The following is a 27,892-nucleotide window of genomic DNA, read 5'->3' as shown; positions in this document are numbered from 1 at the left end:
TTTTTAAAAATTGGCAATTTCTCTCCATGCTTAATAAAACGACCAGAAGAGGTATAATGTTTGTTTGTGGAATGTTGAAAATTTTCTGCAAAAATTCACATGAATGAGGAACTGCAGAGATGCACTTCAATGAAATATTTCTTAAAAATTTACAAAAACTAAAGTTTCTATTTAAAAAATAACCATGTTATGCCAAGATGAAACATGGTAAAGGTAGTGTAAGTTCTGTTCATGATTCTTTACATAGCTGATGGGAAAAGTGATAGAAACAATTTCTCTTAAAAAGGAAGCTTGGTAATTGCACTGACTTTTACAACCTGCCCTAGTAATTTAGAAAAATCATGTAGTAAAATCTGTAAAATGAAAATACAAAATCCGGGTTTGTAAACATCAGTTGGCCAAGTCTATGCAGAGTCCTTCATGATAGTGGAATGGAATGAAGAATTAATTCACTACCTTATTTATCTGCTGTGAGGGGAAGAATTCCAGAACACAGCTTTTAGACTTTCACAGTAAATATAGTCAAAAGATATAAAGATAAAGTCAGTGCAGTATCTTCTTTTTTTTTTTTCCCTCTGTGCAATGTTCAGGTCTTACCCGACTCCCAAGTGCCATAATTAAAATAATACTGGTTTGGAGACCTAGTACAAATTGGTCATAAATGTCGCATAAAATCTGCAGGACTTCGGTAAAGATATTTCCAAATGGCATAGTAATGCACCGCAGCTGCCGTGGCCACAAACAGGTGCCAGATGGCATGGGCAAATGGAATGATGCCATCACTCTTGAAGAACACAACTCCCACGCAATAAATTAAGCCCCCAAAGGCAAGTTCGTAAAGTCCATCGGTGTTATTCTGTCAAAAGAGGAAAAGAAACAAAACAAAAAAGAAGTTTTGATGTTATTCTGATGTGACAAACTAAGAGAGGTATTGCAATCCCCTCCTAAGCTTCCAGGTTTTCTAGAAAATAAGTGGCTCAGCAAGGACAGAATTCTGCTCTGTAAATATGAACTCAATTGAACAGTCTCTTTCTCCTTGGGTTACCTTCGGCTGTACTGGCCTGATTTGACCAGGCAGTCAGGTTACAGGTCCCAGATGAAAGCAGCCAGTCTGCTCTGCTTCAGCATGTCTGAGCAGACTACGATCACATCCGGACAGGACAGTTCATTTCAATAAAGTGCAATCCCTGGCTTTCATCTTCCCCTTTAAAGGCTTTCTTCCCCAACGAGGCACGCCCACACCGCTGCATTTATAATTCACATCTCTGCCTGAATTTTTCTGCCTCTTGTTGACTGATTGCTCAAACACGGTTAGCTTTTCTGGGACCTCCCTTGCTTTGTGTGAGCCATTCAGCTTCCTGAGGGCTGTAACAGGAAAAGGACAGCGAGCAGCGGTTGTGATCAGAGATCGTGGAGTATCATCTCAGTCTGTATCTTCTGGATGAGGCCGGTTTTTTTTTTTCTCTTTTTTAGGTCATACCCAGCAATGTTCACGGGTTACTCCTGGCTCTGCACTCAGGAATAACTCCTGGCGGTGTTCGGGGGACCACATGGGATGTTGGGAATCAAACCCAGGTCAACCGTGTGCAAGGCAAATGCCCTACCCACTGTACTATCGCTCCAGCCCCAAGTGCTGGGTTGTTTTTGTCTGAGTCTGGGCATCTCTTGGTTGAGTTGGAAAGTAACAGTTATCTGTATTCTACCACATAAAGGAGAATTTTGGGGCTATTGTTGCTTTTCAAAGACTTAGTTTCCCAGAAGCTTGAGAGATAGTTCAGGGGTTAAGGTGCTTGTGGTTAAGGTACTTGCCTTGAACATGGCTGAACCCAGTTGAATCCCTGGCACTGCCAGGAGTAATCCCTAAGCACAGAGGAGTAAACCCTGAGCACTTCTGGGTATAGTCCAAACACTGCTCTCCTACCTCCCCTCCAAACAACAACAACCCAAATATCTAGCCCAGATGCATAACTGGGTGTATGAATGAGAGGAAAAGAGAAAAGAAAGGCAGTGCATAGATTGGAAGCTGGTGAAGGAATACATCAGTCCCTTCCATTCCAGTCCCATCCCTCACCTAACACAACCTCCTTGTTTGGAATAAAGATGTCTCAGGTTCTATAGGGTGAGTAAATTTCTAGTCGATGCTGAGGTACAGGTGTCCTACCACATGCCTGGGTGCTAATGGCTGTACAGCAGGCCCCCATGGAAAAGCTCATCAGGGAGCTTAGGAAAAAGGTTTAATATAAACCTTTTTATATTAAAGGGCCAAAGCAACATCAGCAAAAGATGACCATGGGTGAGAAAGAACTAGCTATGAGGATCTGGGGCCAGGGACGAGAATCTTCAAAGTTTAAGGAAGTCCCCTGAGTTTTTATAGGATCCAAAGTTGGGGAGGGAACCAATTCAAATGGACCGATAATAGTTTTCTCTTTAGTCCCTCTTACTATCTTGGAATCAGTGTGTCAGTTTGAGAGTGTGATGAGAGCCTTAGTCCTACTGTGGAAATAAAACAAATCACCCATTCCCTACACACACACAAAAAGGCCTTCCACATGTTAAAAATCCCTCACCTAACACAACCTCCTTGTTTGGAAACAGTAGAGAAATGAAGTTGCCTAAACAAAGTCATATACCTGGTTACTGTTCCCCCAAATTATTATCTTTCCTTCATTGTGCTGAAACAATAAGCAAGAGCTCGACCAAGCAAGCAGGTTGGTTTTAACAACCACTTGGTTAATAGATAATTGCTTAATACTCCACGTTTGTCGTATCAACTTTCACAGAATAAAAGTAATTTTAAAACAAACGCTATTTTCTTCTTTATCAATCTCATTATTGGGAAACTATGTATATGAAGCACTCCCAAGTGCTTAACTCACTTAATCTCTGCCACTCTAAATTAGATTTATTACTAAAACACAGAGAGGTTTCATAGTTTACCCAACGCCACACAGCTTATAAGGGCCATAATCAGGATCTGAACTGAGTATGGGCTGGAAGGGAAAATGAAGGTCAGTGCTGGAGAATCCCCGTAGTCCCCTGAGCCCAGAGTGATCCCTGAGCGGAGTCAGGATTAAGCCCTGAACACAGCTGGCTGTGGCCCCAAAACCAATGAACCAATCAACAAAACAACAACAATCACAACCCTGAATATTAATTTAGAGTTTAATGCATAGATATGCACAGTTTAATGCATAGATCTAAGTAGACAGTGTAAGTTTTGATACCTGTATTACCCATCCCTTTCTATCAAAATACAGAATTATCCAAACACCCCATTCCACTAAGGCAACCAAGTTTTTATTGTCATCACCACTATCTGTTCTCAAACTACATATAAATGGAAATACACTCTATAGTTTTGTGTCTGGCTTACTCCCTTTCCTTCCCTCTTTGTTTTATGGGCCACACCCGGTGATGCTCAGGACTTACCTTTAGCTCTGCACTAAGAGATCACTCCTGGTGGTGCTCAGTGGACCACAGGAGTGCTGGGGATTGAACTCAGGTTTGTAGGTGCAAGGCAAGTGCCCTACCTACTCTATTATCACTCTGGCTCCTTGTGTCTTCCTATTTTGTTCAATCGGGTTTTGAATTTTTTTTCCTATGCTTGTGCATATTAGATATTCATTCCTACTACTGGGTATTCTGCTGATAAACAATCTACTGTTTTTCAATTTTATGTTTGTTTTGGAGGGCCCATATGTGGTGGTGCTCAGGGCTTGTTCCTGATTATTCACTCAGGGATCACTCTTGGTGAGGCTCAAGGGACCATATCGGGTGTCAGGGGAACCTGGATCAGCCATGTGCAAGGCAAGCACCCTACTTACCCACTGTACTATTGCTCTGACCCCGTTTTCCAATTCTGCTCTACTGTGAAGCAATTATGAATAAAACTCACACTTATGTTTTACAAATCTTTGTGAATATAATATGCTTCCATTTCCATTGGGTAAAACCTTCTTCCCCTCCCTCCCTTCCTACTCCCTTAACTCCCTCCCTTCCTTCCCTCTTAAATGGGTGGCACCTAGCAGTGCTCAGAGACCATCCTATCAGTACTCTGGGAATCCTAATCAGTTTCCAAGGACTGACTCCAGGTCAGCAGTGTACAAGGCAAGTGCCTTACCCACCGTACTACCTCTCCAGTTCATGCCTCTACTTCCTTTTCTTGGAGTTTGCAACATGTTCCCAAGCAGAAAACAGGGTGAGTTGGAAGCTGATCTTTTGGTTTCTCTTCCTTTAAAAATCATATTCCTGTAAAGTTTGTCTGTTTGTCTGTCTTTCTCTCACCCTCTCTGGTCCCCATGCTCCACCCCCTCCCAACACACACGCAAGTTGGGTTATTTGATGTACTTCTCCTAGTTTTATCATTCTTTATGGCAGATGAATATGTTTTACCCATTTGAAGACCAGGATTAAAGCTGTGAGGCATTAGTTCACAGCTACATTTTATTAGTTGAGGTAGATTATGAGGTTCTTTTTTTTGAAGTTGTCTTTGTGTAATTTCCATAAGGCATCTCACAAGATTTGCACTACCTAGAAAATAATCCATCATGCACTGATGCAAGCTTGAATCAGTATTAATACCTGTGTAACAAACAATGAACTATTTTCAATTCTTCAGAGACACCAGTGCCTCTTCGTCCTCAGGGCTTCCTTCCTATTGAATTACCTGTACCACATCCATCATTCCAACTTACTCTTGGCTTCTACCAGATTTTCTGCATTTACTTAAGATAACTTCCTCTGGTACATCTAACATGTGCTCCCAGAATAGCCTCACTTTCTCTAAACAAAGAATTACCTGTACCACATCCATCATTCCAACTTACTCTTGGCTTCTACCAGATTTTCTGCATTTACTTAAGATAACTTCCTCTGGTACATCTAACATGTGCTCCCAGAATAGCCTCACTTTCTCTAAACAAAGATATGATAAAACTTTATTATAGTCTATTATTTAATATGAGTTGCATTTTCCTGCTTGATACTAAGTTCTATGGTGTTAAGTGTGAGGATTATCCTGCCTGGTTGCCAACATTAGTCACCTGCTATTTTACTTCTTATGAAAATGCCAATTAAAGATTTAGGTTAGTAAATGTACTAGACAAACCTGCTCTTATGATACCCAGTGGAATTGGCTTGAAGTTTTATTCTAATGATCACTAATGTATCTACACAACCTTGTTTATACTGGGTGTCCTGAACTGCCCTACATGGTCTTTCAGGCAGATTTTCTCACTGGAGTTATTAACTTATCTCCATCTCCCTACTCTTATCTTTATCAACTGAACTACATATATTTGGGGGCTAGGTAGCTATTAAAAGCTTCATGAGGCTCATTTCTCAAAGAGACATATTTGTTACATTCTCAAGACATTTCTTCTGGAAAAAAAAACATCAACTTACAACTCCCTAAACTTTTATATTTTTGTAACCTGGACAAGACTATGTACAGTGGAATGATATTTTTCTAACATGCCTAAGAACTCAGGAGTGAAATGATCATGTAGTTCTTCTGACCATTGTATGCTGAGAGGAGAGTTCAAACTAAACACATGTAACTTCTAGCACCCTAAAAGTGTAGAGTACAAGGCAATGGAATATACAAGCTAAAGACACAAGTAACCAAGCTAAAGACACAAGTAGCCAGTTGTGTGGAATCATGCAGATGTAAAAATATTTATTTCAGATCAACAGAAATTTCCTAATAACTGCTTACAAGTGATGGTACATTTCTATCCTTGAAAGTTCCTCAAGACATTTTCAAGTAAGATATTTTACAAAACAAAACAAACAAACAAACAAACAAAAAAGGTATTTCTTTTGCAGTAATATGACTTACAAGCAAGTGAAAGAAAAATAAGGGTGAAAGAATCAGAAAAATAGAATAAAAGGTTGAACTAAACAATCTTTTAAGGTCCTTCTAATTCTGAAGATTTCAGAGGCTGGTAATTTAAATTATACCCCTTATATCACACTTCAAAATTTACCCCTTCCCATGCATTCAGGTCTAAGACACTAAGAATTCGCAAGAAGAAATACCCACTTCCACGTAATCCCATACCTCACCGGGAGAAAGTTGAAAGGGGATGTGGGTGCATGGGTAGAAGAGAATACAAAAGATTTCTACATAGAAAGAAACACATCTAAATATAGAGCTTTATCAAACTACAGAGAATAGCTAGTACAAGGTGTTAGTACTGCTATTTATATTCTATTGATGGACCAAACTGCCTAATTTGGTCTTTAAGGCACACACACACACACACACACACAGACACACACACACACACACACACACACCACTACCACCAAGTAAGGCAGCTATCCTTTTCCCCTTCTAATCCAGGCCTTCTAATAGAAACCAAACTCACAAACCCATTTTTTCCTGTCTCTTGGTTATAAAATACTAGGTATGACATGTATGTCACCCTTCATTATGAATTCAAGCATCACACCATTAATATTCTTCGCCCCCCCACCCCCATCCCCTTTCAACTTTCTCCCAGTGAGAAATGGGATTATGTTTAAACTATACGCATGCAAATATATATATAATATACATATGTTAAAAAATTTTTTTTGTATAATAGGCAGCATTCCTCTTATGGTGAAAAGCTATGTATTTATAGTGGTCGTGAAGTATTCTGTTGATTCACAAGGAAATTGCGTGAAATAAAATTATATAGCTACTCCTTACCATTGATGTCACCACCAGGGCTGGCGAAAACCCCATTGTGAGATAGAAAAAGAGCTCAACCACCTTATACCTGTAGGACAGAAATGCAGTTAATTTATTTTTACAGCAGTGCACCCTTTCCATAACAGGTTTTCTTTCCTTCTTTTGAAAAGGAAATGTAAACTCTTCACTATTCAAAAGAAATGCATTTTCTCAGTAGGAAACATTGGCCTCTAGCAAATGAGTTAGCAATGAACTAGCATTTCTTTACAGACTTATAAGGCAACAAAGTCCAAATGCTACCTAGAAATGTTTTCTGCTAAAAAGACATTGTTGAACTCAATCCACCATTCATTTTCTCCTTCACTATCATTGTAATACACAGCTACAAGAAATGGAAATTATAAGGATGGACAAGGAAGTAGCTCAGCACCTAGTATTATCAGCACCAAAGGGCTCTAAGTAATAAAGGGCCTGTATTTTTGTTTGACTCTATTTACTTTTCTGCATCTGCACAAATTCCTGTTTGCGAGACTAGGCTATAAAACTTCTGGATATACTTAGAAACACACTATATTACAATTCAACTCACATTCTGCCTATTTGTACCAGGTCCTTAAGTTCCTCGAGGCAGGGGCCAAGTTTTATCTATGTGTGGATCTGCAAAACTTCCAATAGTCTCTTGGTATGATTTAAGTACATTCTCCCTAATAAGTGCCAAACTGAATGGCCCAGGGTGACACATATGTAATTTGTAGTGTTTTATAATCAAAATCTGTAGCACTGTAGCAATGTCCTCCCACTGTTCATAAATTTTCTCGAGCGGGCACCAGTAACATGATGAAGAAATCATATCAGGAGAAAGGAAAGAACGGGTTTGTAGATTTGGTTTATACCAGAAGGTTTACAGTCAGAGAAAGGCTAGCTGCCTTATTTCACTCCAGTATCAATTAGGAATTTAAGCCCAAGACATAAACTCCCTTGCATTTCTGTTTACTGTATGAACACCACTCAGAAATTGCTAATTATGTTCAAAAGTGATTCTGAATGAATTTCAAAGTCAGAGAGACCCATATTCTCCTGATAAAGGTAAATAATTTAGTATGTTGTGTAAAACACAAATTATATTCAATTTTGAGGGCCATTCTGCTAACCACAATAAAGAAACTAATAAACAGTATCCAAAGCAATCATCTTAATGGCTGTGAATTTCAAGCATATGAAAGAGTGAAAAGAAACACAGAAAAAGAACTAGCACTCCAGGCTCATCTTCGTAGATGAGTCACTAATCTGATAAATGTTCTCCTTTTCTAAGCATGAAGCTGGACCAGGTGACTCTGAAGGTCTCCTCTCAAACTGAAATATAAATTTCAACAGAGTTTGTTTTTATCTTGCTTTATGGGTTTGGCTATGATTTATGAATAATGTTCTTTTTAATGTGCCCATAATTAGAATATTTAGGGACTAGATGCCTTTCCAGACATTGTTTTTCTCCTGGAATCGCAGTTTTGAGCATCTTCAAGATCCATTCTAAATTAGTAGTACATGGGTTGTTTAATATCCATGAGCTACAATTTTCACAGAATCTTTAAAAAAGCAGTGATTTTTCTCATGTGATGACTACATCCAGAGAGTAAAGCTATTTTTCTGCCTGAGGATATGAATGAGGCCCAACTGTGAGTCTACCTTGTTCTCAAACTGGCCACTTGCCACTCATTTCTTTCCACAGAAATTTGTCTCCCAGTAAAGAATGCCAGATGGTTTTGAAGATTTGTTCAAACAATAGATAGTCTATTTATGTATTTCTACTATTTTAGAGGGAAACATAAATTGTGTTGTAACATAGATACAAAATTTAGACAGCTAACATCAAACAGAAATTATTTTCTCTTACTTTTCATGGTAGAGAAATACATAAATGGTTCCTCCAGCTGCCATGAGCCAGATAAACCAACGCATATGAGATGCCAAGGGTCCAAGTTCACGGAGATTTAACCTAAAAATGTAAACATGACAAAAAAGAATAGAAGTGATAAATGAAGGGAATTCATAAAACCTGAGTTTTCCTCTAGAAACCGAAAAGCAGGGAAAATGAGTTCCTAAGATTAGACCAGGAAGAGAGGCTACACCTCATTGTGCTGCAATTTCAATATCCTATGGCGATATTTGGTGTAAAAATTAAAGATAAAATTGTCAGTTGACCTTTAAGATTTAGGATTCATTCTACTGTGGTTCTAAAATAGAACCAGCTAGAGGGAAGCATGTAGAATGAGTCCCAGTACATTTGTGACACCTACATTTTCTTCTTTAAGTAGACCGCAGATGAGGCTGCTTGCTTGCTTTCCGATCTTGAATTATAAGTAGATTCCTATCACAGCTTAGTAAGAACTCTGAACAAAATCGCAAACTGGGGTGACCTGACCATAAAAGATACCTAGTACCCAGACCAAGGACCTCTAGTCTCAATCTTTCTGCCAAGAAATAACATGAGAAGATTAGACCAACATGTTATGGGAGACATTTTGTGCCCCTCGCAGAGGGTAATTGGAACAGCCTCGGCACACACAGGTAGTAATGGGTCTGAACTCTCTGCCTCACAATTTTCAATCTTGGAAAGCACTCGGCCAACTTCTGGGCTTCTGGGGAGAAGTTTTGTTAGACCCTAACCATGGGCTTTTGTGAAGCCTAAATTTTAAGATCCTGCAAACTCACTGTCACTGTATCACTGTCCTCCTGTTGTTCATCGATTTGCTCGAGCGGGCCCAGTAACATTGTGAGACTTGTTACTGTGCTTGGCATATCAAATATGTCACAGGGAGCTTGCCAGGCTTTGCCGTGCGGGCGAGATACTCTGGGCAGCTTGCCGGGCTCTCCAAGAGGGGCAGGGGAATCGAACTCGGGTTGGCCATGTTGGCTGCATGCAAGGCAAATGCCCTACCCGCTGTGCTATCGCTCCAGCCCTCTGCAAATTCATTTGTACTAATTTTATGTGAAGAATAAAATACAGAGAAAAACTGTCCTGATTGGCTCTTACTACAATATTAGTATTTCCACATGGAAAAGCTATCACCTGTATATTGATGATATATAAATTGCTCACTGATATTTGATTCCTCAGCCTACATTCATAATTTTTTATTTACTTATTAAAAATTGAGGTAGACTTCACAAAATCCTTTAAGTGTTCTTGCTTCGATACATGCAGACTTATAACTCAGGAATAAGTGCTGGAGGCAGACAGCACTTTTCACTCTGACAGATAATTAGGTTTCTTTTGAATGAGGGATGCTGTATTAGTCAGAATCTGGAGGCTGACTGTTTCTAATGACGATAGCTGTCGATGGCATAATACAAATTTCTGAGGGTTTAAAACTGGACCTTTAAAAGAAAGGAAAGAAAGGAAAAGAAATATTTCCTTAATTATGGGTTTCAAAACAAAAAATTATATCTGATACATACCAAAAGCATAAGAAGATCAATGAAACAGAGTATTATTCTTCCCCATCCTTCCCCCTCACTAGGTGTTTTAAAATAGCTATTTGACTAGTTTTGTTACTCATATAACTAAATAAATGAGGAATGTACTGTTTTTCTAGTAGCTACTGTGCACTGTGAAAGACAAATAGCACAAATTAAAAGCTTGCACGCCTCACACCTATTTTCGGCACTTCTGCTTAAACAATGAGATGCTGTAATACTTGGAACAGCAGCAGACACACAGAGGAAGAAGGAAGGCAAAGGTGACAGATTTCACAAGTGTATGTGCTACGACATGCAGGCTCTTAGCATTTCTGGAACAATCTGAATTCTGAGTAACAATCTTTTAGCCATCTCTTCCTTAATATATTTAACAGCAATATTCCTCAAATCTACAATCTGACCCAAATAGATGAAACGTGTGTGTGTGTGTGTGTGTATGCACGCATGTTGGAGGGTGCAGGGATATAGAGATTTATGTGTACTGGAGTAAAGGGAGGATTATATTCATGGGGCAGTGTCAGGAAGAAGAGGGGAAGTAAGAACTGGGGAATTCTAATCATAAACACAGTATCTTCAAAAATAGAAAGATTGTCTTACCATGGAGCATAAGAAGCAGCAATGAAGAAATAGATGACCATTCTGTCACACATGTGAAAACAATGCTCCACTGTTCTAGTTGGGGGGAGAAAAACAAGTCAGAGTTTCAGAACTGAAAGTATGGGTTATCACTCAGCTATGTTGCAATTTCCATTTTTGTTCTACTTTCTCAAGGCAGTTACAACTTGGCCTAAATATACAGCTTTTTTTTTTTTTAAAGAATATGCATGAAAGGGCTAAGATAAATCCAAAGTACTAAAATATGCACCACATCGGTTCGAATCAATTCTCAGTGTCCAAGGAGTTGCAGACTAGATTTGGTGGAGAACACGTATTAGAATCTGTCTCTTGTTGCCTCTCTGCTCTGACATCTGTACCCCTGCCCACCCACTCTACACACATACACACACACACACACACACACACACACACACACACACACACACACATGAGTTGATCAAAGCCAGGCCGAAGATGTTTTAGACTTACTGAGGGTTGTCATGTATTATAGTTAAGTAGCAGAAGTAATGCCATAATTCTAAAAAGCAAACACTGGATGAAATGCTTCTCTAAGTTGAGTGCCTAGCAAAATTGTCCTGAGAACTCATAAACTCTTATCACGGACTCCAGTCTGGAAGATTCCTATTTAAAGGGATTAGAAAATAGAATACAGGTTGGAGGGAATATTATGATTCCTAGCTAGGTCTGAGACCTTTTTAAAGTCAGCTTCCTAGACTGTTACAGCAGAGAAAATTCGACGTGTGATTGTATATGTGATCCTCCGGCCTCTTTTCCATAGGTAGCTTACTTTCCTCACAGGTAAACAGAAATGACATAACTATCACAAGAATATGTGTAAGTTGTAAATAAGGTCATCTGGTCCATGTACATAGCCCAGCCCCTAGGATGTAGTAGGTACTTTAAATAGTATTCATTTCCTGCATTCTCTTACTAAATTAAGGCTAAACTTGAATACTTTTTTTTTTAATGTAATGCAGAGCAAAAACCCACACGTGGCTTATGATTCTAGCAGGGCTATTTCGAGGCTCCAGAGAATCTGGTTTCTATTACATCTTCTTCCCCAGCCCCTGGCAAAGAGGACCTGCTTACTGAAGTAGGCTACAACTCTTTATTGATTCAGAAATCTAGAAATCCAAGCCAAGTCAGCCCAGCCAACCACAGTGTTAGATTGTGCCAAGAAGATAATGAAGTGCCCTGGTCTCTAGATTCCATGACAGCGTGGTTTTAGGCGCAGGACAGGTACTTTTGAGGCTCCTGTGTGTCCCAGAATGCCCTTGTGATTCAATGCTCTGGTTTTATTTTAATCCTGGGAACTGTCATTTTATAGGCACAGGTAGCAAACTGCAAACTACAAGCAGAATGGCAAAGCAAGGGAGCGGGCAAAAGCACAGGTCTGGAGTCAGAGATCCTGGGATCATCAAATTCTGCTGTTATAAACAAACTTAGGCCCCGTCTCTGAGCCTCAGTTTCCCCAGGTGGAAATCAAGGCATATGGAATCAGATGACCCTTAAGGATACTTCCAACTCTAAAACTCTGATTCTGTATGTGAAAGAGTAATAATCGTCTTGTAAATCTATAATGCTACTCTTAGATAAAGCATGTCTTTTAAATATCAGATTGAATAGTTAAGGGTTATGCTAAATCTAAAGGCTTACTGTTAAATATATGTATCATAGGTATACACACATATATACATATACACATATGTATATATATAAAATCTATCTGAGTTAGTGCTGGAGATTAAACCCAAGGTCTCACACATGCCAGGCATGTGCTCTACAAGTGAGCTACATCCCAGTCAAAACAATTTTTTTCCTTGCAGGAGCAGGGAAGGGAGCAAGTCGAGCAGTCTTCAGGGAGCCCAGGGGATATTCCTGGAGCTATTCCGCCTTGCTCAGCAGACCTGACTGTGCTTGCGCCCAGGAGAGTGGTGCTCAAATTATTTTAAATTACTCTGTCTGCTCTGAATCTACTTTTAAGGAGAATAAATTCCACTCCTTTGGATTGTGCAGAATCCATTCCATAAAAAAAAACTAAATGGTGTGCTGCTCCCTTCACATCCAAATAAGCCTTCCCTCGGATGAGGAGAGCTCTTACGGCCTTTTCATTGGGAGACAGAGGTCCATGGTATGGCTTGGAAAGTGCCTGGCAGCTGACAGCAGCGAGAGCATGTGACTCTTATTTGAATGGATGTACAGAACCCAGATCTGAAAGCTGAACCAAGTAAGACCCTGAAGCCTGGCTGTGGCGGAGACCTTGTTATATCAGTCCTTCAGTTTTCATAATTTTCAAGTCATTTTCACATGCATTATCTCGTCCGCCTTTTGCAATCACCCTGTGAGTCAGACATTATTACTCTCACTTCGCTGATGAAGAAACTGAGGCTGCAATCGGGTCAAGTGACTTACCTAAGGGTAAGTGGTAGGGCTGGACTTGATGTCTGAATGCTGAGTCCTGTCACTACACAACAGCTGTCACTTGCAGGAAGGTGCTAATAGCAACCTGACAGCTCTGAGGCACAGGCCTCTGGATTGTAAACTCTACGTCCTGGGGACAGCAGTGTTATTTTGCTTGAGATTTCTCAGCAAAAGCATGCGCCCTTAGGTACACTTGCGGGGGTCCCCAAACTCTGCCAGGTCCAGAGAAAATTTCCCAATAGTGGGGTAGCATTGCAGCAAAGAGAGGAGGAGAAATGTCTCCTCCCACTTCAGCAGCTGAAAACAGGCCACTGTAGGAGGCTGACTTGAGTCAGCTACTCCCATCTGCTGAAAAGAGCGTGCCGTCCATGGTACCTGAGGTGACTCTTTTTCCAGGATATAATGTGAAATACTGTGGAGACGATGAAGAGGGCACAGAGGCCCATGCCGTAGATCCATGCTGTTATCTTCTCCCAGCAGTCGTCAGATAGCCGATGGAGGAGGGCGCTGCCCACAATGGCCGGAACAATGAGGAACTGAGGGGAAAGGGACACAAAAGCACATAGCCTGGGTCTTACTGCATGGAGTCCATTGTTAGAGACAGAGAGACAGGTGGACAAACACAAGTGCACTAAGGCCCATTTTAGAAAGATCGTTTATTTGTACTTTAGGTTTCTTTTTTTTTTTTTGGAGGCGGGGGGAGGGCTACTGGGGGGACACACTTGGCAGTGCTATTAGAGGACCAGGCTGGGGGACCAAAGCTGGGCCTTCCACAGGCAAAGCACACAGCCCAGCCCTTTGTGCCATCTCCCTTGTCTTTAGGAAATATAATTTGAAGCATTTGCCTTTCCTGGGCAAGACAAGTATATAACAAGAGTCACACCAAGTTGTCAGTTTCAGCACTGCACACAGGTCCTGCTGTTCACAGAAATGCTGTCCATCACTGGGACAACCCCTGGCGAGAAGGATGCAACTTTACTCAAGAGTCACAAAAGAAATGTGCTCTACCCTGATATATTAAATTAAAACACAGCCAATCCGATTCTTTCATGTGCTTTCACTTTAGAGTAGGAACTTAAAACATTCATATGCCAAGCAGTGTCTCAGATTTCCCCAGAAAATTTTGGTTTTAAAATATTCCTTCCTGTTTCCCCCGGAAGTCACTGAAATCCCAATAGCATGGCAAGGGTGTCTGATTAAACAGTAAATTTTACAATGGACACCTTCCCCCAAGCCCCTTTCCCTCTCTCCAGACACACACATACACAATGCACCCTGCCCCGCCAAATCAATTGTTCAGATATATACAATCTGTTGATTTGGGAACTACTGTAGAATGAACAGGGTTCTCTCTCTCTCTCTCTCTCTCTCTCTCTCTCTCTCTCTCTCTCTCTTAGATATTTCAATTCTAATAGCAGCTTTCAAGTAAGCAAAGAGAGTTGACTCCCTCATATGCAAAGAATTTTAATATACCAGAGTAATAGAATTTTGCTTTCCTGTATCTTTTTTTTTATAGTCCAAAAAAAAAAGTCAATGTCTTCTATCAGCAACTTTCACTAAGAAACATTCCGTAGCACATCCTTGGAGAAATAAACCATACCAATGTTAGAATAAGCATACCGAGCAAAGAAAGCAAACTTGAGCAATCATTTTTTTCCCCTTCCTAATGCCTACTTTCACCCTCTTGCAACAGAATATTAAATCTCCTTAGATAACACTGAATTTCCAAACGCTCATGCTTCCACAGGTCAAAAGAAAAAAATTAAGGACATTAAGATTTTCATAATATTATTTTGAAATTATCTAAGTTCTAGTTTTTTTTCTTTTTATGTGAAAGTGAAACATGTTCTTTAATGAAATGATGACAAAAGTGCTTTGTTTCAGAAATCTTACTGGTCTCTGAAATCCAAGTTAGGAATATAATTTAAGAAGATGCATTTTCTGTTCTAAAAAATTAACATGGGGATTTTTACAGTTTTTTCTTTTTTTGGCTTGTGCAAACGTCCCTGTAATCTATCAAGAAAAGATAAATCCTGGGATGATTTGGGTCTATCTCAAGCAAATATGATTCTCAGATTTGAGAATTCATTTAAATCACCAACATGATACTAAGCAATCAACACTTCATTTGCTGTTCTTACTGATCAGTGGTATAAAGCTTATCAAGGTACTTTTCCCTAGAATTTTCATCAGTGTTTTTGTAAGTGGTATATTGAAAAAATAATGGATGGAGATTGGAGCAATGATAGAAATAAGCCACAAAAATTGTGATTGAAGGGAGACAGTACAGTGAGTAAGGTACTTTCACACAGCGAACCTGGGTTTAACTTCCAGCGCCCCATCAGGAGTGATTAAGCCAGGATTAAGCCCCATCACAGTTGGGTAAGGCCCAAAAGCAAAAAAACAACAACTGTGATTCAAGTATTTATAGTACTGATATCCAAATCTTAACACAGGTTCTCACACACGCAACACATGTGCTCTACAACTGAGCTACAATCCCTGACCCTCACAGTTGTTTACTTACAAGTAATTTTACTTTAGGCTCTGCTAAATTAATCAAAAATTTAATAAAGAATTTAAAAAAAGGATACTAAGCAACTACAGAATAAAATCAAATTGTAGGCTGTACATTTTAAACATTCTGATGCTGTAGTGCAATTATTAAACTCACTCCCAGTTCTTATGGCAGAAACAGCTGTTACGGCAAAGACCCCTGTCAAGAGACCAGTAAACCTTCCCTGTCCTCAGAATCTATGCCATGGGTCCAGAGAGACTGTCCACTAGAAGTGACTCTGAATTTCAATACTGAACCCTTTTATGGAATCCAGGACAGGCCTGACAGGTACACATTTTTCCCTAACGAAAAATATTTTAGCATGATTTCCGCATATTAATTATTTAAATAAGAATATTTTTAGCACTGAAGGAAAAAAAGAACTGTCAGTGATAAATGAGGGTGTTTCTGCATTATTAAGTAATATCTGATTACAATATATAAAAGAGATGGTTTATCAAGCTTGACTTATCCTAAGTAATGACCAAACGGCACTGTTCTATTATAAAAGAATCAAAATCTACCAAAAACAAATTAATTTGGGGTATATTTGGAAGAGGGCTGGAGCAATAGCACGGCGAGCAGGGCGTTTGCCTTGCACGCGGCCGACCCGGGTTCGATTCCAGCATCCCATATGGTCCCCTGAGCACTGCCAGGAGTGATTCCTGAGTGCAAAGCCAGGAGTAACCCCTGTGCATCGCCAGGTGTGACCCGAAAAGAAAAAAAAAAAAAAGTGTTGGGGATTGTTCAAAGGGCTGGAGAGCATGGCTTGGCATGCACAGGGCCCCCACCTAAATCCCCAACATGGAAGAGAGGAAAGAGGAGGAAGAGGAAAAGGAAGTCAAAGAGAAGGAGGAGATGGACTAGGAAGAGGAGAAAAAAGAGGAGGAAAAAGCAGAGGAGGAAAAAAAGAGGAAGAGGCAGAGGAGGAGGAAGAAGAGGAAGCAAAGTGGTGGAAGAGGAGAAAGAAGAAGAGGCCTCATTACATGGGTACAGTTAACCTCCAGGGTCATTGAGCACTGTAAGGTGTAGCCGGTGGTCCGTAAGCACATCAGGTTCAAGCATGCTAGGGGTATCTCCTTTAAAATTATCATAAGAGGGGCTGAAACGATAGTACAGAAAGTAGCGTGTTTGACTTGCATGAGGCCGACCCGGGTTTGACTCCCAGCATCCCCTATGGTACCCCCAAGCACCGCCAGGAGTAATTTCTAAGTGCAATGCCAGGAGTAACCCCTTTGCACCGCCAGGTGTGACCCAAAAAGCCAAATAAAATAAAATAAAATAAAATAATTATAGCACTGTAGCACTGTCGTCCCCTTGTTCATTGATTTGCTCAAGTGGGCACCAGTAATGTCTCCATTGTGAGACTTGTTACTGTTTTTGGCATATCGAATATGCCACGGGGAGCTTGTCAGGCTCTGCTGTGCGGGCGGGATACTCTCAGAAGCTTGCCAGGCTTTCCGAGAAGAAAAATTATTATAAGAAAATAAAATATAAAATGTTACTAAGAGACCAGAGTGAGGTCCGGGTCTAATCTCAGCACAGTGTCTCCCAGTACTATTGGGTGTGTACCACTGACAGTCCCTGAGAACCAACAGCAATATCAACATCAACAACAAATTCTAAAGGGAATAATACAATCACAAAGAATACTTTATGTTGATGCAAGAAAATACCACTCATGACATGAATGGGGAACTATAAACAGGTACATGTGCACAAAATGCCAGACATCAAACACAGCACATGAGCGTTAATGATCTGAGTAGCTTTTTCCTGCTTATTTTTCAGTATTTTCTAAGTTTCTCTTAAAGAATATTTGCTCTTATAAGGGTGAAAAAAAATTAAGAACTTAGGAACCAAATTAGCACTTTCTTCAATATGGAACAACATCTGCTCTGCTAAATAAAGGGCTCTATGAGAGTGGAAAGGGCATAGCCACTTGTTTTGAAGGATCACTTAGTTTAGAAATTAAAAAATGGGCAGGGAGATAGCATAAAGGACTGGAGCATAAGCTGGGCATATGGGAACTCCAGGTTGAACCCCCAGTACCAAACAGTGCCTTCATCTTTGGGCACCGCACTGGGAGCAGCCCCCAAGCACCGCTAGTCAACAGCTAGTGAACTTTCTTTGACAAATAAACACAACCTTGTTGTCAAAAATTTAGTTCATGGGCTGAAGCAATAGTAAAGTGGGTAGGGCACTTGTCTTCGTACATCTAACCCGAGTTCTATCCCTATTATACCATACATATGGTCACGCTGAGTGCTCTCGGGAACCCCCTACTCTTATTTTTTAAAAGAGGGTCCTGATGGAGAAAGGGATGAACCAGGGATGACTGGAGGTTATAGCTGTCAGGGGTCCACAAGCTCACACTTCCTGATAACATGACCAACCCAGATCCCCTGGGAGGTGAGCTCACAGAGATGGGCGACCACACTAGCCCTGCAAGGTGACTGGCTCTGCTCCCTCAGAGTACCCGCTGAGAAGGGTGGGAAAGGCAGGTAACTCATACTTACTGCATGTGTGTAACAATTAGCAGCATGTTCATAACAAGTTGGTTTGTAGCGGCCATTGGCTGGAGCCCGGTGGTTCATGAACCTGTGGAAACAAAAAGCTCTCAAGTGAGCAGAGTCCAAAGTCTGAAGAACAACAGGGGTTGGGAGGGTGGGGGGAGAAGGGGAGGAAGCCTGCCAGGGGTGGTTCAATAAAGAGGTGACTATGGTAATACCTAGTTCCGGAAAACAAAACCAAAAACTCTTCAATTGGTGTAAACTGAGACAACTGCAAAGGTCATAAAACAAATGTCCTAGTTTAGTGGATTAAGTATTCTTTCACAAGAAAAACCTACCAGTCAAGAGTAAACTAAAACCATATCTACCCTACACGTTCAACTGCTAGTCCACACGGCAATAAAAAATTTTTCAATGCACAGCCAAATCTTAACAGAAAACAAAGGGGGTAGAGGGGGAGTTTTTCTAAACTTTACAGATGTGACTATCACTACACGAATTGGGATACATTGCCTTTAAAAGTTTCTCAGTTTTTTCCTCTCAAAATTTGTAAAGTTTTACATGCACCGATCCTTTTTTTTTTTTTAATGCACAGATCCTTAAACCCTGTGTCTCTTGATTAGTATGTGCGTTCAACTAGTTTCCCTATATTGTATTACCTGATCTAGCAACAGACAGCTTAAATAAATGATATCTGGCTGCCTCTAAGCCACCTGAATTACGAGGTTCATTTTCGCCTGTTTTTCCTGAACTGAATGAGCTTGCTTCAAATACCAAATAAATAACAAATATTCAACACTCTGGTTATAAAATCTAGAGGAACTGACAATGTGTGTGCATATCTTAATATGAAAAGCTACTGAAGATGTAAGCCCATATTTCACACTTCCCTTTGGGCTAACAAAGCAATCAGCAACTCAGTGAAAAGCAGACTTATACAAAATATCCTAAGGGACAAGAAGCACCCCCTGCTTTTGGTGTGTGGGGAAGGTCCCCGTCAAACCCCATGAGCAAGGGCTTATGAGGGGTTTTGGTTTAACCTGTCTGTTCTCTAGAAGAAAGAAGCAAGACAACTCTGGAAGTCATTTTTTTAAAAAGTGAATAAATAAATAAAATAAGGCAGATGCCTGAAAGCAGCATAGGCAGAGAAACAAGGCAGAGACAAGAGCCTTGACGATCCACAAGCCCACACTGGTTTCCTGCTTGAAGCCTGCAAGATATCAACAGGCTGGGAACCATGAATTGTCCTTTACTTTTGCAGGTTAAGTAATGGGGGAGATTTCCTTATTTGCCACTAGTGAAACCTCATTAAATTGATATGATGAAAAAAACAATGCGAAGTTGAACAAAATTGTAGTCAGGTTGTCATGAACCGGTCAAGACAAGAGCCAGAGAGAGCTCACGAGGCTGAGCACATGCTTTGCATGCAAGAGGCCCAGGTTCAATCCTGAGTACCACATGGTGCTCCTGAGCACTGCCAGGAACAATCCCTGAGCACAGAGGTTTGTAAGGCACACAACTCCACCTCCCCCCCAAAAGATAACTGGCTAAAACAAGTCACTCTATACTGTTAGCCTGCAATTATAAGACTAGCTAGTATATTCTCTTTGAACAAAGATGATCAAATAAGTAAACAGAAATAAACTGGCATTTCCCCATTAACCCAATACAGAGAGCTCAGGTAGATAATCCACTGGGGAATGAGTTTGAAACAATGAAGGTGTTTTATTTGGAGCACCAAGGAGCTAGCTCCTTACCTACCTAACTATATAAAATATGCACTAAATAAGTAGAATTCGCCAGAAGAACTGAGAACTGTTGAAGAGAAATAGTCAGTTAACAGTGTTAGAATTTATCCAAGCTATTCTTGAACACAGATAAATAAATCTTTTCTCCCCTGATAATCCTTTAAATCCTTTAAATAATTTTACTAATTTCCTAAGGGATGCAAGTGTTGCTATACAGCTCTTATTAGTAAAAAAGAAAATAATTACACTCTTGGGAAGAATGCTTTCAAAGCGTCCCAAGCATTCAAGGATCTACCACATCATTACCATGAGACATAACAACCGCGTTATAAGTAGCTTGCCCTATTAGGAATTTTAAGGGGCAAAGAGCACAGTCCCAAGATGGTTGAGGACAGATTAAATTGACAGTGTTCTATGCAGGGTGCAGTAAGTCGGGTTAGTATACCCACCACCAGGCTGCAGACTAAAATAGCAATTTATATCTCTGGCAGCCCAATCTAAAAATAGTCAAGCCATTACACAGCAACCGGGATAACTTTTACATTTTCTCCTAAAAGCAAAGAGGCTGGATGGCCATATGTGTGACAGTTCTGTCTACCCACCTGGAAAAGCTCAGCTTAAAAAAAAAAAAACAACTCAGATGTGTAGGAAAATAGACCACCCGGAAAACAGACTAAAGAGGGTCTCTCCTTATGGATGAGGCAGTCTCGGCTAATAAGGGAGAGGGAGCCCCCCTCTGCTTGGAGTTGACTGCTTCAGGAGCGGGTAGGCGGGGAGGCACTCCTGAGAGGCAGCACAGTGCTCTGCTGGGAAAATTACAATGCAAATTCTCCATTTATTCTCTGACCTGACAGGCTAAGATCCTGCCTCCAACAGAGCTTTCTGAAAAAATAAATAAATAAATAAATAAATAAAATCGCTCCTAAGATTTAAGTTAAAAAGCAGATGTAAAATGCAAATCAACTCCTCCACACAGAAACTATTCTCTTTCCCCCCCAAAGGATGAGAAAAGTGTTCAGGAAACAGCTCCCATTTATGAAAGACACCTTTACCTAAGGAGAAGTCACCAGAAAGGTTACCCAGGGCCAGAAAGGATCCAACATGCTTCCAGAGCTTTTTTATTTTGTTTTGTTTTAGAAGAAAGGTGCTTTGGCCCTGGGGATAGATACCATACTTCATAAAGCCATTGATTCAGCAGGGTTTATAGACTCATCTCCTCACTCCCCCTTTTCAATGCTCTCCCTCTTCCTTCTTACCCAGTTAACCTATCCTCTTGTGTCTTCCTCCTCTCCAAGACATCATTTTGGGGCTGAAGAGATACCGTGGTGGGTAGGGAGCTTGCCTAGCACGTGACCAACCCAGTTTCAATCCCTGACTAGGGTCCCCTGAACTTTGCTACGAATGATCCCCGAGTGCAGAGCCAGGAGAAAGTCCCAAGCACTGTTGGGTTTGCCTCCCCCAAATAAATAAATAAATCAAGCAAAGAATGAACAGCTAAGAGTGGGGACCCAGAGAGGTTTGGGGCAGGCTGAAAACATTTAAAATGTAGCCTAAAGTAGACCTGCAACCCCCCAGCAGACCAGAGACCTCAGATCAAATCCCAGGCTCCCTTGCCTGTTGCTCATCCTCCAGAGGCCCTGTTCTCAAAGCTACCTTCAGAACAGAATCCAAGAGTTCAACCCTCTAGAGTTCCACAGATCTTACAGGACAGGACACAGGTTAATAGAAATGATGACATCTGTGGTCTGCAAACAGGCTGTTTATCTTAATGGGTCCATGCTAGCCTGAAGACGCTTTTCTTTATACAGCACCTGTGTGGTCAGAGCACTCTAGCTTCCAGGTAAAAAAATACTTGTTTCTGGCTTCCCAAAGTGGTACCTAGGCCTTGGCCCTTGGTTTTCATTATTTTGGCTGCCTCTTTGTCCTATCTTCCTTAGGTCACACTCTCTATCAATTCCACCTCCTTCCAGCTTCCCAACTGCTGCTCCCCACCCCCCAACCCAGCTGGGGTTCTATCTGCCACAGGGCATTTGCATCTGTTCCTTCCTCCAGACCATTCTTCTCCAGAATGACTTTGTTCTCTGTCCTGCAAGCTCAGCAGCTTTCCCTCCTCAGAGGTTTTCTTGATGGTCCTTCCTATTTATAGTGTCTTTATCCAGCCACCAGAGCCCTGGGCTCCATCAGTTAAGAATCGGACTTTTACCACATTTTATTTCCTCTTTCCCCCCACTGTAACGTGAACTCTGCATTAAAGGCCATGGTACACATCCTTTCATTCCCAAGCCTAGGCATAAGACAGAGATTCCTGCTAGAGCTTAATGAATAAGGAGTAACGAATGAATAATGACCAAAGGGCAGCAGACAGGCTACCTCCTGCTAACTGTTTATCTCTATCAAGAGATTTCTCAGAGTTCTTTCAGTTTCACTGGAAATCTGCAGCAAGGCAAACCGGGAGCCTTTGGGCCAAAAGAACCCTGAGTCTCATGAAGAGAAAACTCTCCCCCTTCCGCATCATCGTACACAGCACCTGGTGAGCTCCCATGCTGGAGCGTGATGTTCAAGCAATGAATCTATTGTCACAAGTGTGGGCAATGGTTATCATTAAATCAGAGAGAAAACACAGAGGAGGAGCCTACCTCTTCCCAAACACTCAGTGCTCCCGTCTGAGAAGACTTCCTAAAGCTTTACATCATATTCAGTTTTGAAGTTACCCCAGTGGTCAGGCAGGCAACTGGGGCAGGAAAAGAAAGGAGCACCTTTTGTCCTAGGATTCTCGGTTCTAAGGTGGGAGAAAGTTACAGAGAAGATACAAGACATGCGGGCTCTGGGCTATTCTCAGGGAAGCTTTGGGATGACAGAGAGGAGAGAGGCTGGTTCTGGCCCTCCTTGCGGTGAGATTAAAGTCTTTCATCCTCTAACCCTACTTGCTCCTCTATAAAAAGGGATGCAATTTGACGAGTTCCAGGGCTACAGTGGAATCTATCAGTAGATTCCTCAGTCACTCTCCTGTACCAGGTACTTTATCAAGACTCAGACAATACCCTGGTACAGGAAAGACATTTGGTATGTTAGCTGTTATTTTATCAGTCAGGTGGACTTCTTAGGATGAAGAGATGGCTCTCTGTGTGTAAGTATGTGTGGCTGCTGTCGGGAGATAGATGCCCATGTGAAGAGAAGACTAAAATTCAGTATTTCTCTCCCAGGAGAATTTTGTTCATGCTAAGCTTTGAAGTCATCTGTGCAGAGTCCTCCTCCCAGAGCGTGGGCTGTTTCCTTCCAGCCTTCCTCCACAGAAATGGCAGAACTCCGGAAATTGAGCCAAAGCCACAACATCTGCCAAGTTTCCATTATGAATACACCGGCAAGGTGTTCAGGTTTTCTCATAATTCAGGCAGAGCTACAAACTCTGGTCCACTACAATTAAATCCTGAGGAATATATCAGGAGAAGCAGCATTCGGTACGGTACTCAAAGGTGGAAGGTCCCTCCCTCCAGCCCTCTGACAGTTGTTGTTTTTTTTTTTTTTTTTTTGACCTGTAGCTACCTTGCATGCTCCAAAGTGGTAGAACAGACTGTGGTGTTAGAGGCATAACCTTTCAGTGTGTGGGCCACAAAAAAACAAAAAAACAAAACAAAAAAAAAACCAGGACCTTGTTATTTTACTTTTTATTTGCAGGTTTTATTTCTACATTCAAATTGACCCCCAGAAATAAGTTCTTCAAAATCTAGTCTATAAAAGAGAATCAAGAAGTAACAGAATCACGCGATTTTCATGGAAAAAATACAAAACCAGGGTAGGTTTGAGATAGCCACTGATATTGTACAGCCACAGGCAAAAACTGTGCAGTCCACCACAGGACTCCCACCAAAGGAAAATGCTTATTCTTGCCACTTCCATCAGCACAGAGTGCAAAACCACATCATTACTGTGATAATCACGACTGGAGAGATTAGAGCTCCCCCACCTCCAAGTAGATCAACCAGCTAAGACCCTCTAAAATATTTTTAAAACTTCCTTTAACACTATTTTAATATCAATGTGATGAATAAGAACACTGACTTTTGTGTTTCTTTCCTGAAAAAAAAAAATGTCATTAAATAACAGGAAAAAACAAACTCATAATCAAATAAGGACGGGTAATTTCACATTATTTTTACCACTCTTCTCTGAAAACAGGAAGAGCACAGATGTGCAGAGAAGTAAAACCAGATCAAACAAGCCACGTGCACGAGGCACAGGCCTTTGCAAGGGGTGCATGTTGCATTCCTCGCTGCCCCCCGGGCCCCCCAGGCTGTACGCTCTCTCTCTCTCTCTGAGTCTCAGGCCAGAACTGGGGTCTCAGGCCAGAACTGGAGCAGTTCCTTTTCGCCTTTGGGGAGCACCGCGTTCTTGCTGCTGGGTGGGGTGGGGGCTAGAATCACGCATTCACAGCACTCTTAAGTGCTGATCACAAATCAGAAGTTACTCCATATCTCCCTTCTGATTGCTCAGTCCGCGGGGACTCCTCCTCAACAATTCTGGCTGCTTTCTCTTTGGGTCGAGGGAAGAAATGAGATCAACGTTTAACGGAGGAGGGGGGCGCAGAGAGAGAACACTCAGTTGAAGTGACCAGCACCACCCCTCCCCCCACACACACACACATTAAAAAAAAAAAGTGCACTTTGAGATGGGACATAAACTATGGCAGTGCCCGAACACTCAGCGATGAACTCCGGGGAAGGGTGTCACGCATTCATCCCTTTTTGTCCTCTTAAGCGCTGCCTGTCACCGCACGCACGAAACTGGCCAGACTGGGCACTGGGCATAGGGGTGGCTGCCCCATCCAGACAAAGGGATGGATGGAGAGTCGGTACAGGAAGGGGGGGGGGGGGCTGAACTTTCACCCACTTCAATGGGTAAGAATGTACGCAAACAAACCAAAAAAGGGGCTCACAGTTTGCTCCCGAACGCGGGCCGGCCTCCAAGATCCCGGGGTGGCCCGGGATTTTGGGTCGGGGCCTCCTCCACCATCTCTCCAGCACCCAGCCAGGCTGCAAGCGGTGCCGCCTGGGTGCCTCCTCATCCCCCAACTGCACTATCTCAGCACCCCCACACACACCCGGCTCCAGGGTCCCCCTCCCGACTCGGGCCCGAAACAGCATCGCCCCTGTGGGACTCGGAGCCCCGAGAATCCGGACCCTCCCCCTCCCCGGGGACCTGGTCAAGCAAAGGCTGGAGCAGCAGGGAGGGGAGGGGGGAAGTCCTCAGTTTCCCTGCTGGCTGGGGCCACGCACGAAACACCCCAACCGCCCAGCACCCCCACTTTACGGCACAGCAAACTGCAGGGCGCAGCAGCAGCTCCTCGGCCCCAGTGCTGCACGCCTGGGGTGCCCCTCCGCCCCCCTCGCCACCTCTCCCCAAACACATTCTGGGGCTGAGAGCTGGGTGGGTGGGGGATCAGGCCAGGGGCGAGGGTGCCGGGAGACGCCTGCGCCTCGGGGATCGGGCGATGAGAGGATGAGCAGTGCCAGGCAGGAGTCGGGGTGAGAAGCCGAGGGAGCAGAGGACCCCCCGCCTCCGGGGGGCAGGGAGGGTCCAGGGTCCGAGGGGAGGGGGGTCCATCAGGGTGGGCGGGGGCGGAGCGCTGCGGGTGGGGGGTGATCGGGGCGGGCCGAGGGATCCCCGGGCCGCCAGGGCGGGGAATCCCCGGGGAGCTGGTCCCCGGCCAGGGCGCGGGAGCCACCGGAGGGGAGGATGGATCCAGGTGGGGAAGCCCGGGAGCCACGCGGGCGGAGGCAGGCACCGGGGCCCGCTCCCGGCGTGGACGGCGGGCCGGGGGGCGCCATCCCGCTCACCGCTGGAATCGATTCTTGAACCGCATTGATCCTCCGCTCCTCCTCGGGGGCCGGGAGCTCCGTCTCGTCAGCGCCAGCGGCCGGGCGCGCGGCCCTCATGGGCTGGGGCTGCTCGGGAGGCCGCCCGCGTGCCCCGCGGACCGCTCGGCGGGGCACGACTCGAGTGGGCCAGCACGGGGGTCGCGACAGGGCCGGAGCCAGACCGGGCGGCTGGGGGCGGGAGGGAGACCGCTTAAACGGCCCCGGCGCCTCCCGCCTCCCGCCTCCCGGCTCCTCCGCCCCCGGGCGCCCGCGCCCCGCCCCGCAGCCCGGCTCCGCCCCCCTCCGCTCCGCCCGCCTGCGTGCTCCCGCGGCCGCCGGCGCGTCACCCGGCCCGCCGGCCAATCAGGGCCCCGAGCGGCGCGGCGGCCACGCTGCCATTCATCCCTCAGGGGCCCGGCCGAGGGGCGGGGCCTCCGTCCGGGGGCGGGGCCAAGGGGCTACGCCAGGCTAGCTGCGGGGGCTGGCTGCTGGGGTTTTGCGGGGTACAGTTGGGGCGAGAAGGGGCGGCGGGGGAGAGCAAGAGGAAGGTGCACGGTGGAGCAGGTTGAGCCCCCAGAACCATCAGGTGATTGTGAAGCAGCAATCAGATTCCTCTCTGCCTTCTGGTCCTGGCTCTGAGTGAGTCATTTCTTCTTCATCGTGGACTGTTTTATCCCTCCGTTTATTTTTTCAGCATGTTGAGGAAGCTCTAGGTAGGCTACAGTGAGAAGCCCCAGGGCAGATTTACGAACCTTCCATGAGTCTGTTGCTGAGAGAGTTGGAAGAAGTCACGAAGGCATCTACATCTGCATCACTCTTGTATGATGAAAATTACAAGCAGGAGGAAATATCATGTACCTGTGTGTATGTGCACGTGTTTAACTCAAGTAGCTATCAGATAAACCCAGGGTGGACTTGAAGCAAGGTACTATCGCTAACTCCAAACGAAAAGGCTTGGTGGAAATGAGGATCTGAGAAATAAATGAACGCGTAATGTCTTGATCTTTTCCCTTCTCTCCCAGAATTCAGTTGTGCCTCCTTCTATGCACATAGTCTGTCTATATCCACCCCCCATCCCCCCAGCACAAACTTGAGCCTCTCGTATTAGGTCAGCCTGCTAGAAGTGTTTATTCGGTAGAGCTCTGAAGTGCTGGAAATTCTCTCACTCACAATTCTGGTTTCCTTCCCTTTAAAACCTTCCAAGGTCCAGGATCTCAAAGGGTACTTTCCATGCTTATCTTTAAATTTTCCCTCAATGCTAGGGATAGATAGGCATTATCTTACACATTTCACTGATAAGGGAATCTGGAACTGGGAATGAGGCTTGGTCATAGAGCTCTTACCTTGCATGTGTGAGGTCTGAGTTCCAGGCAGACATTGCAACGTTATAGGAATATGTCTTGAAAATCACTAAAAGCAAAATAAAGATTTTTGCACTCAGCTTTTTCTAAGGTCAAAGTATTGGATACTTTTAATATCCATATTTCCTCTCTGTAGGTTTGAAGTAGTCTCTCTCTCCTTCACCCTTCTCTCCCCCACCACCGCCCAGCTAGGAATCAAACCCAGAATCTCATACACACAAAGCTTATGTCCCAGCTACATCCCGAGTCCTCTCTTTCTCTTAAAAAAAAAAAAAAGAAAAATGTAAACTTTTTTTTCTACACCAAGTAGGAAGAATAACTATAGATTAAAAATCTGGTATGTGAAGGCAGCTAAGCCAAGTGAATTGGTTGGTTGTAAGGAAAAGATTAACATAAAATAATAAATATAGGTAACAATATGAAATAATGCAAGGGTTAAAAAAAAAACTACCCCACAGATGCCAAATCACATCCTTTCAGAGCTAGGAATGTGCAGAAATAGGCTATCAGTATGGCGGGGCTAATTAGGGAATGGAGATGGATTCCGAACGAGATAATGGGCATGTCCTGGCACTGCCTTCCAAAGACGAGCATGGCTTCAACGAAGATGAAAATGGTCAATACAGAAAATTGATGAGAGATTATTTAGGTTTGCAAATACCA

The 27,892-nt window shown here is 43.1% G+C and overlaps 1 protein-coding gene across 1 annotated transcript; it reads right to left on the bottom strand.

Annotated features, from left to right (window-relative positions):
- Positions 1–26,153, bottom strand: MMD (monocyte to macrophage differentiation associated). The gene is made up of 7 exons (XM_056127352.1): positions 25,848–26,153; positions 18,272–18,353; positions 13,571–13,731; positions 10,754–10,828; positions 8,571–8,672; positions 6,698–6,767; positions 1–856 (listed from the first exon to the last, which is right to left on the bottom strand). Exons 1-7 carry the CDS (start codon positions 25,871–25,873, stop codon positions 656–658), a joined length of 717 nt encoding a protein of 238 aa, XP_055983327.1. The 5' UTR covers positions 25,874–26,153; the 3' UTR covers positions 1–655.
- Between the last annotated feature and the right edge of the window lie 1,739 nt (positions 26,154–27,892).

This window comes from Sorex fumeus, unplaced genomic scaffold (assembly GCF_029834395.1).
Source record: "Sorex fumeus unplaced genomic scaffold, SorFum_2.1 ptg000063l, whole genome shotgun sequence".
NCBI lineage: Eukaryota > Metazoa > Chordata > Mammalia > Eulipotyphla > Soricidae > Sorex > Sorex fumeus.
Note: the sequence above shows the minus strand (reverse complement) of the source record. Positions and strands in the feature narration are given on the sequence as shown.

Bases quoted from the DNA above. Each gene is read 5' to 3' on its own strand.
- MMD (XM_056127352.1), bottom strand. From the start codon at position 25,873: ATGCGGTTCAAGAATCGATTCCAGCG. The intron at 13,732-18,271 runs GTAAGTATGAGT...CTTTCCCCTCAG, and splicing joins CTAATTGTTACACACATGCA to TTCCTCATTGTTCCGGCCAT. The intron at 10,829-13,570 runs GTACCATGGACG...CCCCCCAACTAG, and splicing joins TGGAAAAAGAGTCACCTCAG to AACAGTGGAGCATTGTTTTC.